Genomic DNA, 18,114 nt, shown 5'->3' on the forward strand with positions numbered 1-18,114 from the left:
ATATACACACTAAAATCTATTTTTATTCCCATATATATCATCCATCCCTCTATACTGAAAATCATAACTTCATAATGATACACTGAAATTTCAATCCAACACCAACCACATTCTCATCTTCTCCCTTTCAGAATTTCTAACTTCCTTTACTATTATCATTATTAATATAGTTATGAGATTAATTCCTTTGTATATAATGTATCTTCCATCACCACCACTGTTACTCCTTTCCCTACAAAGATGCTCTCTTCACTACACTCAGACTGACATCCCACACCAAAAACTCCTCCTCAAATTTCAAGCTCTGCCACTCCATGCCAAGCTACCCTTTCTCAAGGATGCCATCCTCAACCTGTTTAGCTTTCATACTCCACACAGGGCCACCGCTCCACAAGTAAACCCTGTCACTTGCCATAGGTGATGATAACCCATGATGGACAGCCACTCTACATACACTCCCCTCATACCCTGCTTGAGTTCTAATATCCCACTCAGAGCCTCTGCAGCTCCTACTACACAAGTGACAATTATGAAAAAGGTCATTGTAATTGATGTCATCATCATCACAGAGCTTAAATCACACCTTCAATTTTTAATAATAAATAGTTCAATACTGTAGTCAAATACAGTAGTTTTTATTGATCCGTCTCTCAAGCTCTTATTGCTTACCTTCGGGCTACATTTTTGAAATAGCCTGCACAAAGACATCTTCGTAGTACTTCATGTTTAGGGCCTTCAAAGGTTTCTCTTGGGAAATCGCTTTGCTGTAGAAAGAATATATATACAGTGGTAAATATCATAGAACAATTTGAAATAATCCTTTATTTAGAAAAATCCACATTTCTAAAGACTTCTGCTTCTGGATAATAAGGAGTAAGAAGAGGGAACAGATTTACCTTTCCACCTGTAACAACCAAAAAGTGAACAAAATATATGAAATAATGATTTCCAAAACACTGTATATCAGGCAACAAAGGACAGTGACTCTTGAGAGATAAGAAATAAATGATGTAAGCCCAACAAATGCCCCAGCTTGCAGCCCTGAGAAGACTGTGGACCAAGGTACAGAAAAGAAGAACCCAAATGGAACCCAGAGAACTCCCTGGGTTAAGGAGACAGAGCTGAGAATCCAGGAAGGCCAAGGTGGCTAGAATTCACAGGACAGAGTTCAACAAAGAACAGAACTACACAGAGACAGAACTCCAGGGAGATGTAAAAGGTCCTCCTCTAGTGCTCAGCTGAGTACTGATTAACACATATAAATGTGAGGAAACTACCAACTCAGGAAAAGAACTTCTCAGAAGGATAAGAAGTAACAGTGCATAGTATTTACACAGGGCTAGGAAAGATGCCTTTCCTATAAGCTAGACTAGAATATCTTATAACTCACACAGTTTTGAGAAGTGTACTCAGAGAGCCCTTGCCTCAGTAGTGGGGAATAACTAGCCCTGGACTGAGCACTGCTTTGACCCCACCTACCATACAAAAAAAGATCAAACCACTTTAAAGTAACTAGAATATAAAAATAAATGTTTGGCATTCATTGAAAAATTATCAGGCATGCGAAAAAGCAGGAAAATACAACCAATAGTGAGGACATAGATCGATCAATCAAAAGCAACCTAGAATTGGCACAGATGTTAATTATATTTATATTATAATTATATGTTGTAACTGGATTACATATGTTCAAAAAGTTAGAGACCTAAAAAATAAAACAAAGACTTTTAAAGACTCAAATCCAACATCTAGAGATAAAAATTACAATATCTGAGATGAAAAACATAATGGATGAGATTAATGGGCAGATTAGACATTGCAGAAGAAAAGATTAGTGAACTTGAAGACAAAGCATATAGAAAATACTCAAAACAAAACAGAAAGACAGAAAGTAGAACAGTGGTTTCCAGGGGTTGTGGGAAGAAGGAAATGGGAAGTTATTGTTTGGTGGGTACAGAGTTTTAGTATGGGATGATGAAAAATTCTGGAGATGGAGAAGTGGCAAAGATTGCACAACATTGTGAATGTTCTTAATGTCACTGACCTGTACACTTAAAAATGGTAAATTGTATGTGAATTGTATTTTACCACATTAAAAAAATATAGAATTGAAAAAATAACAATTATGCTAAGTAAAAGAAGCCAGACCAAAAAAAAAAAAAAAAAAGTACATACTATATGATTCCATTTACATACAATGCTAGAAGATGCAAACTTATGTAGAGTAAGTCCTCACTTAATGTCATTGACAGACTCTTGGAAACTCTGACATTAAGCACAATGATGTACAACTAAACTTTTTTTTTTTTTTTGTACATCAATGTTATAACAAAACAACATTGAGTAAAATGACGTTATTCTAGGACCCACTGTATGTCATTTCACTCAAAGTCAATTTACAAGAACCTATTGATGATGTTAAGAGAGGACTTACTGTACAGTGACAGGAAGCAGATCGGTGGTTGCCTGGATAAGCGAGGCAGGAGAGTCTGGGAGGTGAGATGGATGTATTACAAAAGGGCATGAGGAAACTTCAGGAGGTGATGGATTTGTTCATTATCTTGATTGTGGTGATGGTTTCATGGGTTTATGCAGATATCAAAACTCATCACATTGTATACCTTAAATATGTGCAGTTTATTGCATGTCAATTATATATCAGTAAAGCTATTTTTAAATATCCTAATTTCTGCAGATAAAATTCTTTTATTACTACTAGGAATCTTCCATGGAGTCAGGAAGATGGCTATACACAGAAGCAAGAGGAAAGGGAGGGTGGTAGAATAGAAAGGGTGGTAAGAAGTAACATACATCAATTAAAATTCAATATGAAATATATAGACCCAAAATGCTCAAGAAAAAAACCATTATAGCAATCACCTGTTTAAGTTTCCTGATTAGTTCTCGAAGTTGAGCTTCCACACGAAATGCAGAAAATAAGCACCTCCAATGAATCCAGTGTTTTTGGCACCATGAAGCTGGAGCTCCACTGTAAAACAATAATACTGGTATCTTAAAAAAAAAAGTGGAAATCCATAAGCAACTGTCAACTCTTTCATGAAGTCTGTCCAAGTACTGAAAACCCATTTGAGGAAATTTGGAAAATGATTAAATTAATGTAGGTGACCTTGACTAAATTAAAAAATAATTTGTGAGTGGATTTCTTTCTCTCTCTCTCTCTTTTCTCTCTCTCTCCCCCTCTCTCTCTCTCTATATATATGTGTGTGTGTGTGTGTGTGTGTGCATTAATCTAATCATGTTTTCATCTAAGCTACCTACATAGAAGCAAAATTCTGTAAGGTCATTTTCAAGAAAGGTTTGGGGAGAGAAGAAAGAAGAGAACCAATATTACATAATAAATGCTTACTAAGTAATCTCACTAATATTCAAAATACCTTGAGGTCAACATCATGCCCACTGAAACTTAGCATCTAAAGTCACATAGTAAGTACATTCTAAAGCTATTTATCAAATCGACATTTTGTAGTACAAAGGACTAGCTCACATACCTTGATTTGCATTGTTCAAAGATGACAGCTAAGGTTGCAAAGTCATTAAATCCTCCAGCTTTAGCTGCCAATTCTCGATGTCTCTGTTCTGCTTCCTTCTGGTACTCTGGATCAACTAAAAGGAGAATCAGAAGTCAATTTAGTTCTACTTTACATTAAGTGCCTATATTCACTTTGTTTTTGCAAGTACATTTAAATCTGCCTCACCCTCTAGGGTGAAATTAAGTAGAACTATATTAACTCTTCCTGGGGGGCTCTAATTTCTCCCACAACTCCTTTTCTTCTTTTAACCACACTTCAGAGATTTTACCAAAATAGCAAAATTACATTTCCCAAACCATTTGCCTTTAAAGTAGTATTTGGAATTTACTTTTTAAATTAGTTTTTATTATAATAGCAACCCATGCTCATAATAAAAAATATTTAATAGTATAAAAGATATAATTTAAAAGTATAACATTCTGCAGTTTGTCACATTATCCATAAACCAATCCTAAAGGCCAACCACTGTTAATTATTTAGTATGTGTCCTTCCAGATGTTTTCTATATGTATGCAAGCATAAGTACATAGTGTTTCATTTTTATATAAATGGGATATATGTTCTGAAATTTCCTCTATTCATTTAATAACGGTTTCATGGAAATACATGTAGAATTACTCATTCTCAAAAATAGCCATATAGTATTTACTCCTCAGAGGTATGGGGAACATAATGCAATTTAACCAGTCCTTATTTATCCACTTCCCAATTATGGGCAATTAGACATGACCTCCATAGATGCAGAACTAACCTACTACAAATATTTTCTCTTCTTTTTTAACTTTATATTGAAGTATAACATGTACACAGAAAACTACAAAGGCTGTAAGTATATAGCTCAATCAATGTCCACAAACATAACACACCAATGTACCTGACAACCAGTCAACAAACAGAATACTCCCAGCATCCCGGAAGCCCCTTTTATGCTCTCCTTCTAATAACTACCCATTCCCCTGCATAAGGGTAACCATATCCTGACTTTTAACCCTACAGATGGGTTTTGCCTGTTTTTAACCTTTGTATAAGCGTAATCATACAGTATGTACTTGATGTGTCTGGTTTCTTTTGCTCAATGTTATGTTTTTGAGATTTATCTGTTAGTGACTTTGATGCTACTTCTCCTGATCCCATTAAGGCCCGATGTGCTCTCTGATTGCCCTAGTCCCCATATAGCATTTTACTCAGGCTACTCTTTCAGGGTCTCATTTTTTCAAAACTGCATAAAGATCTTTCTTTTATCCTAACACATCACACTACAATTCCTTTTCCTTCAGTATAATTATCACAGCTAGATTTAGCAGAGGCACAATGTTGCCTGATTCCAGGGAGCAGCACTTACATAGACCACAATGTGAATGTGCAAAGCAGCAGTTCCTGATATTAGGAAGAAAGCAATATGATTAAAGAAAACATTCATGAAGGTATAAAGTCTTCCACCCCAGCTTTTAAGTAGTTTCCAACTGTGTCACCTAGGTAGCAACTGAAGGAAGCAGCTAGCAACAAATAAAAGAGAATATGATTTATCTCAGACCATAAAAAAGGCCCTGCTAAAGTGAACATATAAATGATAATTAATGCCCATCTCTTAATCCACTCAGGGATACTAATTTTTAACCCAAAACATCTCATTTCAAGCACCTAACTACCATACCCCAAAAGGGTTTTTGCCAAAAGTTAAATTGCATTAGATTCCAGCATCAACCCCATCCTGACTCTCAACATTAGGAGACAAGCCTACCTATGAGTCAGGGGCTCCTGAAATTCCTGAATCATGGTGTTTCCTGCTATAGCTATGTAAAGCCCCAGCTGCCTGGGTCCCTTGGGTTATGAAGTCTTGAAGCTTCTAGCTACAGTCTAGTTCTTTTCTTCCCTCTTCCAGCTGACCCTAGAAACCTTCAATTTGGCTGTAATACCTACAATAGGAATTTACACAGATGATTCACCACCTCTTATTAAGATGTAAGAATAATTCTGGAATAAAATTTAGTGGATTAAAATTTTAAACTCAGCTCATATTTTAGGAAGATTAATTCTGTCGGGCTTCATTTCTGAAGGAGAGCATTAAAGAAAAAAACAAAGTTAAAAAAATAACTGCACAGTCAGTGTTGGGTCTCTTGTTTAAAGTGGCTATTTGCTCAAACTTCAAAAAAATTTAGAAAGCACATTGCTTTTCTGGCTCTCCTTCCCACATCGCTATCTTGTCTCTGTTTCTCTTACTGTCTCTCAGTTTCTCTGTCTGTCCCCACCATCACTCTCAAAATTAAAAGAAAAGACAGAGTATATTCTTGTTCCTCTTCTTTACCTCCTTCCTCAAAAATAACCTAATTAATTAAAATTAAAACTGGCAAAAGTCCCACACTAAATTTAGGGAAGGGATAGGAAAACCTGAACTCATCTACACACAGTTGTTACAATCTCAGCAAGGTTATCCTCTAACTGACAGTTTGATTAGCCATCTTTAATTATTTTCTCAGTAGACTTGTCATTTTCTTTAGTTTATTAACTTTCCCCAGATGAGATTCCATTATCAGTTTTACCTCAGGCAAATAGGTAGATGCCAATGAGGCAAAGACTATAAATAATAAGCTAAAGCAGCAAAACAAAGCTATATCAGCTGAACTTCTCCCTTTGGGAAGATAATTCAATACTTCTGTATACAACAATGAATCAGAAAACAAAACTATTATATAGAAAAGTTTTCAATAATAACAGTCCTCAGAGTTGAAGCAGGGGAATAAGGTTATTAAGTGCCATATACACATAATGTATCCTTGGTTTCTAAAAATATTACAGTTAATATATTTAAAATAAAAATTTTAAAACCAACCCAACGTTATTTTAAATTTGTTCCATTTTAAGGCACTTAAATATTTAACAGCCCTCACTCCACTGTCTGACTTCTAAAGCAATAATTACACTAGCAGACATTGTATACAGAGTTTACTACAGCAAAATAGATTACTATATATGTTGAAAGAATCATCATTTGATGTTTAAAACCTTAATTCAGGCCGGGCGCGGTGGCTCACGCCTATAATCCTAGCCGCTGGGAGGCCGAAGTGGGAGGATCGCTTGAGGTCAGGAGTTCGAGACCAGCCTGAGCAAGAGCAAGACCCCATCTCTACTAAAAATAGAAAGAAATTATCTGGCCAACTAAAAATATATATAGAAAAATTAGCCGGGCATGGTGGCACATGCCTGTAGCCCTAGCTACTCGGGAGCCTGAGGCAGTAGGATCGATTGAGCCCGGGAGTTTGAGGTTGTTGTGATCTAGGCTGACGCCACGGCACTCTAGCCCGGACAACAGAGCAAGACTCTATCTCAAAAAAAAAAAAAAGGAAAAGAAATAAGAAGCTAGTAGCAGTTTTTGTCTCTAGGAATCAAACCTAAGAGCTTGTTTTGGAAGGAAACTTACTTTTCACTTAAATTTTTTTGTAGTGTTTGAATCTTTAACTATACGTACATATAGTTGACTCTTAAACAACGTGGGGGTTAGGGGTGTTGACCCCCACCATGCAGTCAAAAATCCACATATAACTTTTGACTTCCCGAAAAACTTAAATTACTAACAGCCAACTATTGACCAGTGGCCTTACTGATAACAAACAGTTGATTAACACGTATTTTGTATGTTATATGTATTATATACTGCATTCTTAAAGCCAAAGAAAAAATGTTATTAAGAAAATAATATGGGCCGGGCGAGGTGGCTCACGCCTATAATCCTAGCACTCTGAGAGGCCAAGGAGGGAGGATCTTGAGGTCAGGAGTTTGAGACCAGCCTGAGCAAGAGTGAGACCCCGTCTCTACTAAAAAAATAGAAAGAAATTATATGGACAACTAAATATATATATAGAAAAAATTAGCCGGGCAGGGTGGCACACGCCTGTAATCCCAGCAACTCGGGAGGCTGAGGCAGTAGGATTGCTTGAGCCCAGGAGCTTGAGGTTGCTGTGAGCTAGGCTGATGCCACGGCACTCTAGCCTGGGCAATAGAGTGAGACTCTGTCTCAAAAAAAAAAAATAAAAACAATAAAAACAAAAGCAAAAAACAAAAAATTTTTTTTATTAGAGATGGGGTCTGTTTTGTTACCCAAGCTGGCCTCATGCAATCCTCCTGCCTTAGCCTCCCAAGTAGTTAGGACTACAGGGACATGCTACTGCACCCAGCAGTATTTTTATTTTTTTCGAAACAAAGTCTCACTCTGTTACTCCGGCTAGAGAGCAGTGATATCATCATAGCTCACTGCAATCTCAAACTCCTGGGCTCATGCAATCCTCTTGTTTCAGCTTCCTGAGTAGCTGGAACTATAGGCATACACCACCATGCCTGGCTAATTTTTTTATTTTTTGTAGAGGCAAAGTCTTACTATGTTGCTAAGGCTAGTCTCGAACTTCTGGCCTCAAGCAATCCTCCCACCTGGGTCTTCCAAAGTGCTTACAGGTGTGAACCCACCATGCCCAGCCAGTATTTTTAGTTTTGATGCTACCTAATGAAAACCAGCCAACATTATTTATTATATATAGTATTTTATTAGAAAAAAAGTTGCAATTAGGGGTATTACTACAATGAAAATCCTGACACTTAAGACTGCAATCAATTTGGGGTATGCAGTACACTGATTAAATTCCAGAGTATTTTTATAGAAAAATGCTTCCTCCATTATAATCATGGCAATAATAAATCAATCTGGACTCAAGACTCACAGTCTACAAAGGGATAAAGCCTGTGAGATAGCACACTCTATTGTCTAGCTATAGAGAAGGTATACTGTCTATTCAGAAGCTCCTTGAAAAAAAATTACTCCACTAGATGAAAGCAAAACTGATATGTATCAAATTAAGTTGTGTCTTATACTGATATATTAAGAAAGGGAAGAAGCAGAAGTTTAAAGACATGGAAACTTCAAAAAAATTCTCTGTGGATACAAGGGCTAACCTACCTTTTTTTTTTTTATTCTAGAAAAACAGGTTAATATATTACTAATGTACTGTGAAAGAACAAAGGTTCACCTTATAATCTTCCTTTTCTAGTGAAAGGAAATGAACTCTCAGCCAGCAACATTATAAATTCCCTGTGCCAAACAACTAAGTTAAAGGATAATAAAATATAAAAATGGTTTATCCTCAGTTTTCTGCCCCAGGGGTAGGCATATGGTAAACCTTCAATAAATGCTCAGTGAATTGCTGGAGATACAAATAAATGGAAAGAGATTCCATGGGCATGGAGAGGAAGACTCAATACTGTCAAAGATGTCAGCTCTTCCCAACTTGATCTACCCCAATTAAAATCCCAGCAAGTTAATTTGTGGATTTCAACAAACCGGTTCTAAAGTTTATATGGCAAGAAAAAAGATCCAGAATTGCCAAAACAATGTTGAAATGGAAGAACAAAGTTGAAGAATTGACCTTACCTAACTTCAAGAGTTATTATACTATAGGCCAGGCAAAGGCTCAGAGCTGTAATCCCAGCACTTTGGGAGGCGAAGGCAGAAGGATTGCTTGAGGCCCGGAATTTGAGACCAGCCTGAGCAATACAGCAAGACCCCATTTCTACAAATAAAAAAATTAGCCAAGCATGGTAGTATGTGCCTATAGTCCCAGCTACTCGAGAGGCTGAGGCAGGAGGATTGCTTGAGCTCAGGAGTTTGAAGCTGCAGTGAGCTATGAATGGGCCACTGCACACCAGCCTGGGTGACAGAGCAAGACCTTGTCTCAAAAAAAAAAAAAAAAAAGAGTTACTATAAAGCGCCAATAATCAAGACAGTGTAATACTGGAGAAAATCCAGTCATGCTGAAAATTGCTAAGATGAAATATAATGGTGCTAACAGCATCTTCCTGCGACTGCTGCTGCATCAGAAGTACACACTGCCCTACCAGGTGCTGGATGCCCTGGTCTTCCACTTCCTGGGGTTCCAGACAGAGAGCTGTGAGCTGCCTGTACTCTGGCACCAGTGCCTCCTGACTTTGGTGCTACAAGGCAGACTTGGCCACAGATCACAAAGAGGCCCTCCTGGAACTGCTCCAACTATGGCCCCATCCACAACTGTCCCCTGAAATAAGGCTTGAGCTTCAGAACACAGCCCCTGAGATGTGGAAGATATTCCCATCACCATGCAGTGAGGAAAACAGTCACCTGTCCTGGTCTGAGGGGTGTGGGAAGACACCAGGCTCCCTGTTTGGTAACTAAAGATTACACTTAGTGGAGGAAGACCCAGGTCAGGGCAGTAACGGTTGAAGGGCATCTGTGGCTCCCAGCCTAGGACAGGAAGGATGGAGGGCCTGGCTGGCTCCCTCCTCCATTCTAGGCCTCCCTTCTGCTCAGTTCTGGGACCTCACTTGAGAGTCAATACCCCAACATTCCCACTCTCCTGCTGGAACTTGGTTTAAGTACTTTCTCTCTGGCTGTTGTAAAGTCACTAGGATGCAATAAAAACAAAGGCAGGTATTTACTGGAAAAAAAAAAAAAAAAGACAAATAGATAAATGGAAAAGAATAGAGAGTCCAGAAACAGACTCACACAAGAAAAGTCAAGTAATCTTTGACATAGGAGCAAAGGCATTTCAACAAAGAAAGGATAGTATTTTGAACAAATGGTGCTGGAACATCCAACTAATAAAAGACAATACAGGAGAAAATCTAGATGACCTTCAGTATAACAATGAATTTTTATTATTTGTAGGACAGAGGTTTCACTATGTTACCCAGGCTGGTCTGAAACTCCTGGGCTCAAATGATCCTTCTGTCTCGACCTCCCAAAGTGCTGGGATTAAGTGTGAACCACTGTGCCTAGCCAACAATGACTTTTTAGAGACAACACCAAAGGCAAAATCCACAAAAGAAATATTTGATAAGCTGGACTTCATTAAAATTAAAAACTTCTACTCTGCAAAAGACAATGTCAAGACAATAAGATAAGCCACAGACTGGGAGAAAATGTTTACAAAAAATACATTTGATAAAGAACTATTATCCAAATTACACAAAGAACTCTTTAAACTCAACAGTAAGAAAACAAACAACTGAACTTAAAAAGACCTGAAGAGGGGGGCAAAAGGCAGGGGTAAAAAACATAAAATTAAAAAATAAAATAAAAATAAATTTAAAAACCTGAATGGATACCTCACCAAAGAAGATGTACAGATGGCAAATAAGTATATGAAAAGATGCTCAACATCTTATGGCATCAGGGAACTACAAATTAAAACAACAAGGAGGTACCACTACACACCAATTAGAATGGCCAAAATCCAAACACTAACACCATCATGATATGATGCAAGAGAACTCTCAGATTCATTGCTGGTGAGAATGCAAAACAATGTAGCTATGTTGGAAGATAGATTAGCAGTTTCTTATGAAACTAAGCATACTCTTACCCTATGATCCAGCAACAAGTTGAAAACCTATGTCCACATAGAAACCTATACATAGATATTTATAGCAGCTTTATTCATAATTGCCAAAACATGAAAAAGCAATCAACATGTCCTTCAATAGGTGAATGGATAAACAAATTCCATACAATGAAATACTATTCAGTGATAAAAAGAAATATGCTATCATGCCACGAAAAGAAATGGAGAAACCTTAAATGCATATTGCTAAGTGAAAGAAGCCAATCTGAAAAGGTTATGAATTGTATGATTCCAACTATATGGCATTCTGGAAAAGGTAAAACTATGGAGACAGTAAAAAGAGCAGTGGTTTCCAAGGGTTTATAGGAAGGCATGTAGGGATGAGTAAGGGGAGCACAGGGGATGTTCAGGGCTGTGAAACTACTCTGAATGATACTGTAGTATCACTGAATATGTGTAATTACACATTTGTCAAAACCTATAGCATATACAACACAGTGATCTCTTTAGTTAATAATAATGTATCAATATTGGCTCAAAAGTTGCAATACCACACAAATGAAAGATGTTAATAATAGGGGGAAATGGTTGGAGGGGATAAATGTGAACTCTCTGTTCTTTCTTCTTAATCTTTCTGTAAACTTAAAAGTGCTCTAAAAAATAAAGTCTATTAATTAAAAAAAAAGGCTGGTTGTCATAGCTTATGTCTATAATCCAAGCACTTTGGGAGGCCAAGGCAGGACTGCTTGAGGCCAGGAATTTTTGAGGACAGAAGTTTGAGACCAGCCTGGGCAACATAGTAAGACCCAGATTTTTTAAAAAAAAGCCAGGTGTGGTGGTACATGCCGGTAGTCTCAGCTACTTAGAAGGCTGAGGCAGAAGGAACACTTGAGCCCAGGTGTTTGAAATTGCAGTGAACTATGATGAGGCCACTGCACTCCAGCCTGGGCAATACAGCAAGACTCTGTCTCAAAAAATAAAAACAAGACAACAATAAACAACAACTTATCAATAAACTTCTTACCAGGTCTAATGAAGACGTTTTCCACAGACAACATTGCTGCTATTGGAAGTAGTAGATCTTCACAATCCAGAGAAGCAGCCTTTATTACTGCACATGTGAGATGTGGAGGGAGAGGAAACTCCACCATAGACAAACCCAATCTGGTCACATGGCCACTCCTTAATAGAAAAAAAAAGTTCCCAAGTCTTTCTACATTGGGAGAGTATAAATGTAATGTTCATAATTCAGAATAAATATGATGTAATTCAGAATACCTTAAATCACCTCCAGGAATTCAATTATAAGAAAATAAAAAACTGTCGTCATTGATAAGAGGAACATAAAGATGATAAATCCCTACTATCAAAAGCCTTTAATACATCCAAAAACTAAACAATGAGGCAGAATAAAGCAGTATAATAAAAGATACAAACATGCCACTGAAGCATAAAGAATGTCCTTGAAGAAATGAGAGAATGTTAATTATCAAAACTTCTCCCCTCACACAATCATAAGAACAGGAACTATGGCCTTCTTATCATTTTTATGTACTCAGCATAAAGCTTGGCAGTGAAATGGTACCCAGAAATTACTTGTTAAATAATATCAATATTAAGCAAAAATGGTTTTATGGTATAGTTTTTAAATCAGAATTGTGAAGAAAGACTCAGGGCAAACTCTAATTTCAAGTAAAACAATCCATCCAACTTAAACAAATAATTTTCTACTAATGAAGGTATATTTAGAACCCTGTTTAAAAGAGATCAATATCTGTTTTTGTTGTGGTTTTTAAATTTTACCTGTCAATAGCATCACACTGGTAAAGTTGTTTAAGAGCTTCCAAAATAAGTCTCTCATTAGGTGGATCCAAATAGGGAAACCTGTGTGTTTAAATGAGACATGAAATGAGAAGCCATTCCTTGAACATGGTAGAATTTTATACACACATGATGAATATTTCTTTAAAAGGTTTTAGTTTTATTTTTCAAGTCCTCCTCTTCTTTTTTTAAAACATTCTATGGGCTGGGCATGGTAGTTCATGCCACCCAGCACTGTGGCAGGACAAGGCTGGAGGACCAGGCAGGAGGACCACTTTAAGCCAGGAGTTCAAGACCAAACTGGTCAACATAGCAAGACTCCATCTCTAAAAAAATAAAAATGAAATAAAAAACGAACAAACAAAATTCTACGATCATGACCAGCATTCAGCAAAAGAGGAAATAATTTTTTCTGACTCACACTCCTCTAATTCAAACAGCACTTTTTTTTCACTCCCCTTAGCTGGAATACTCTTACCATTCCTTTCTATTTAGTTTAATCCTGCCCCATCCTTCACAGCTAACGTCAAGTCTACTCTCTTCTGCAGTTCACATTATTTTCCCAAATTTTTATAAAACAGTGGAGAAAAATTAATTGAAAGTGGCTAAATTGTTCAATCGTACCTCAAAATGGTTTTAGATAAAAGGGGAAGTATATTCAATTAATTTTGCCATATTTTTGTCATTTACGTATGCATGTGTATGTACTTAACATTTTCTGAACTATGCGAAAACAAGTTGCAAATACAATGCCAATTCTTCATGCCCAAATTATTTCAGCATACATCTCCTGAAAACATAACATTCTCTTAAATTATATAATTTTATTAATGAACATACATAATAAAATTAACAAAAATATTCACAAAGGACAGCAGAGTGGCATATAATCAATCATGAATGTATATTTTTAAAAACTAGGAATAATAATTACTTAATATGATCTCCACTTGGTTATTTTTTCCACCTTAAATCTTGAGATGAAAAATCATCTACTCCAATTTCTCACCTTGACAAAGGTCTAATAAAGGACAAAAGGTCCAATACCTTACATAAATGTCCATTCCAGGATTGACGGCTCTATTTTAAAATAAATAAACAAACAAAAATTTTTTAGACTGTTCTATTATTAGCTTTCCTAACAATAGGTCCTAGTAGCTTCTAGAGCAAGAATTGGCTAACATTTTCTATAAATGGATAAAGAGTAAGTAGTTTAGGTTTGCAGGCCATTTGGTCTCTGTCACAATTCCTTAACTCTGCTATTATAGCAAAAGCAGACATATGTAAACAAATGGGCATGGCTACATTCTAATAATATTTTATTTACAGAAACAGTGAGACTGGAACATAGTTTCCCAACCTATGCTAGAGCAGTATCAAACTAGTCAGTTTCCTCTTCTACATAACGGTAAAAATTATTTTTTGTGAAATACTGCAAATTTTAAAAACTGCAGTAATTTTTCTCCCTTAATTCCAGCAATTATTAATTGTGTCAAGCACTCTTCATTAATTATTTGATTTCTGTGAGACCCACCATATCTAATTACCATCCTCTAGAACTGCGATCCCCAAACTCTGTGCCGTGGACTGTTACCAGTCTGTGGCCTGTTAAGGACCAGGCTGCAGGACTCCGCTGTGCACTCCCACCCCTCGACCCATGGGAAAATTATCTTCCATGAAACCTAGGAACTACGGTGCACAGTAGGTAAGCGGTGGTGAGCGAGCAAGCAAGCAAGCAAGCAAAGCTTCATCTATATTTACAGCTGCTCCCCATCTCTCGTATCACCACTTGAGCTCCCCCCAACCCCACCCCACTACTGGTCCGTGGAAAAATTATCTTCCATGAAACCGGTACCTGGTGCCAAAAAGGTTGGGGATCACTGCAAAACACTCTAGTTTGTCAAACTCCTCATTAAGCTTGATGATATCCAAAACTGAATTCTAGTCGTTGAGGAACCAACACAGGACAGAAATGGTATGATTCCCTGTTGTATAGACATTATGGTTCACTAATATAATCAAAGGCTATGCCAGTGGGATTGTTTTTATTGTTCTTTTTAAACAAAACCATAACTGCAAGCTCATATTAAGTTTGTGGTGATCTGATAATTTCAGATCTTTCTCAGATGTATTTCCTTATTGTGCATCGAAAACACAGGATTTAGGCTGGGTACAGTGGCTCACATCTATAATCCCAGCACTTTGGGTGGCTGAGGCAGGAGGACTGCCTGAGCCCAAAAGTTCAAGCAACAAAGCAAGATCCCGTTTCTACAAAAAAAAAATTTAAAAATTAGTGAGGCATGGTACTGCATGCCTATAGTCACAGCTACGTGGGAGGCTGAGGTGAGAGGATCTTCTTTAGCACGGGAGTTCAAAGTTACAATGAGCTACGACTGCACCATTGCACTCCAGCCTGGATGACAGAGTGAGACCCTGTCTCTTAAAAAAAAAAAAAGATGTATCCTGTAAAATTTATACCTTGTTGGTTTTTGCCCACACTTCTGGCCTATTGAGATCATTCTAAAACTTAGTTTTAATCCTCTACCGATGAGATATCAAGACATTTTCAAGAATCTGATAATCAAGACTTCAATATTTTTATTCAATATCTTCAAAAAAATGCTTATCAGAAAACAGCTAAGTTCAGCACACTACCAGTAAAACTTCCATCTAGGCTACACTATGCAATTAATTGATGATTTTTGGATTTGGCTATTTGGCAACCATAGTCTATTCAGCAGTACTGTCGTCTATAGATGACTTATTTATTCATAAAGATATCAAATGCAATTTTGTTAAATACTGTGTTGAAAACAAAGTACATCAGGTTAACATTCAATAAATTCTTGTGGATCACCCATTATATGGATGGTCCTGTCCTCAAACTGAAAAGGAAACAGCTTATAATGACATATTAATTGTGAGCTATTTGAATGCGTACTCACTTATCATTATAAATCATCATTAAATTCTCTTAAACCATTTTTTAATAAACTATGCTAGAAATTGCTAGGAATTAATGTTACGCTTACTGGCCAGTTGTTTCCAGAATCTACACTTTTTACCAAATGAATCTACACTTTTACTAAATCAGGACATTTGCCTTTCTCAGAATTTTCTGGTAATCTATTCTGCATAATTTCTCATAGATGGTTCACAATGGCTCTGACAATAAATCTGCAAGCTTTTTTAGTACCATGGAAATAATATCTAAATGCTCAAGACAAATTCATTTATGGTAGTTAGGTTTTCTCTCATTATTTCCTGATCCATCTTAGTCTTCAATTCTTCCTTATTCAGACTTGCTCTTGCCTTTCCAGTTTTAAAATCATTCTTGATAGAAGAATGGAAAAGCAAAGCAAAATAATAATTGAGAATCTCCATTTTCTTTTTGTCATCTATGAATACTATACCATCTATCCTAAACACTGGGTCCACCTTTCCTGATTTTGCATACAACTTAAGAAGAAAGTCGAGTTTTTTTGGTCTCCTATTTTGGGGATTTTTAGTACATCCTAGATCTTAAGACTTAAGATGGAAAGATAACTCAATGCAGATAATATTAAGTAATTATCATTCCTTTTTTTCCAATATACATTCATTCTTGGTTAGATGCTGCTCTGTTCATGGCACTTGCCTTCTCTCTCATTGGTATCATTTATGATTATAGTTAGAATTTCATTTATGACATACTTTCCCCTTTCTAGGATCTACATATTCTCATTTAGAAAATTTCTCATCTTATAATAACTATGCAAAACATTTTGAAATTGGCTTTCCAAGAGTATACAATACATATTTGGGTATACCTAATAATCACTTATTATCATGAATTTAAAGAATTTATGGTCACCTTTTCCCAAGATTCCCGACCACGTTTAGATTCCCAACCAATCAAGATCAAAATAAAGATTAAGACAGTACTTTCCTTCATTACTTGCTCTACCATGTCTGATATGAAATTTCCATCCCCTACAACAATATTCTGTCCTATACCAATAAATTACATAGATTAACATTTGACTAATTTAATAGTTGTTCTATTCTCTCCTTCATGTGTCTGAACCTTGTTTCCCCAATATAACAGCTTAGTAAAAGCAAAAAAACTACAGAGTACTACTCTCTTTCACGGTAAACAGTACAATGCTGGCCATACCAAAAAAGCTACAAAAAAACATTCTAACTAGAATTAGGATCATTAATACCTTTCATTACAAATAAACAGTAATCACCAAGTGATCCACATAAACATCAGCTTGAGGCCCCTCTATCAAGCCAAGGTTAAAACATGAGCAAAGGATCAATTCCCAGTAAAGGAATGCAAGGAAGTCTTTTATTTTGGTTTGGTTGAAAAGTAACCAATAAGAAAACCCACCTTGAAAATAGGTTAGCCTCAATTCTCAGGGATGTATGAGTCAAATACTGCAAAAGAATTTTTAAGGAATATCCTAGCTTAACCTAACACATTTTTCTTTTTTTCAGATTTTCCACATACCTTATGACATCATGTATGGCAAGGCACTTTAAGGTCAGAACTACAGATGTCAAACTAGTTCTCTTAATCTCAGGGATCACATGATCAGGCATACACTGGTTCCAAAAGTCTTTACTATAAATCCGAAAGCATTTTCCTGAGGAAGTCCTGCCAGCTCGGCCACTTCGCTGTAATGCCTCACTCCTAGAGAAGGAAAAAACAACAAAAGTCCCCAAAATGTTTTGTGGGTTTCCCAGGTAATTTACTTCCTATCCCCAAACCAACTAGAAATTATCTAACCAACTGTTCTTTGAACAAAAAGGCTTGACCCAAAGACTTACTTTGAAATTGGAACCACCTCCAGGATGTCTAATCCTAATCTGGGGTTGTGATTTAACTGCTTCACAAAGCCACCATCTACCACATACCTAAGGAGAATGAAAGTAAGTTAAGTTTCTGAAAAATAAGGGAAGACTTGTTAATTTTTAAACACTTTGGGTTTTCCTTTTCTAGCAATTTAACAACTACACAATGCCTTTTATGTTAAGTGTAAAACATGTAAGTCAAGAAATTGGAACCCTTATGTGATGCTGGTAAGAATGCAAAATGGTTCAGCGAAAGTAGAAAATGGTTTGGGAGTTCCTAAAAAAGTTAAACACAACATTACCTCATGACCCAGCAACTCCATTACTAACTATACACCCAAAAGAACTGAAAACAAATAATCAAATAAATGTTTATAGATAAATGTTCATAGCAGCACTATTAATTATACCTAAAAGGTAAAAACAACCTCATTGCCCACTAACCATTAATGGATGAATGGATGAACAAATTGCAGTATATATACAATGGAATATTATTCAGCCATAAACAAAGAATGAAGTACTAATATATGTTATAATGT

General features: G+C 36.5%; 1 protein-coding gene across 1 annotated transcript in view; it reads right to left on the bottom strand.

The window, feature by feature from the left end:
* Positions 1 to 18,114, bottom strand: part of DHX40 (DEAH-box helicase 40) — a 40,804-nt gene that overhangs the window by 4,679 nt on the left and 18,011 nt on the right. The window contains exons 9-15 of the mRNA XM_045525630.1: positions 17,549 to 17,635; positions 17,229 to 17,411; positions 12,716 to 12,796; positions 11,937 to 12,094; positions 3,510 to 3,624; positions 2,881 to 2,989; positions 670 to 764 (exon numbers count right to left, since the gene is read on the bottom strand). Of these exons, the coding sequence (XP_045381586.1) occupies positions 670 to 764; positions 2,881 to 2,989; positions 3,510 to 3,624; positions 11,937 to 12,094; positions 12,716 to 12,796; positions 17,229 to 17,411; positions 17,549 to 17,635 (828 nt within the window). The remainder of the gene's footprint in view (positions 1 to 669; positions 765 to 2,880; positions 2,990 to 3,509; positions 3,625 to 11,936; positions 12,095 to 12,715; positions 12,797 to 17,228; positions 17,412 to 17,548; positions 17,636 to 18,114) is intronic.

The sequence above is a fragment of the Lemur catta genome, chromosome 15 (genome assembly GCF_020740605.2).
Source record: "Lemur catta isolate mLemCat1 chromosome 15, mLemCat1.pri, whole genome shotgun sequence".
Taxonomy (NCBI): domain Eukaryota; kingdom Metazoa; phylum Chordata; class Mammalia; order Primates; family Lemuridae; genus Lemur; species Lemur catta.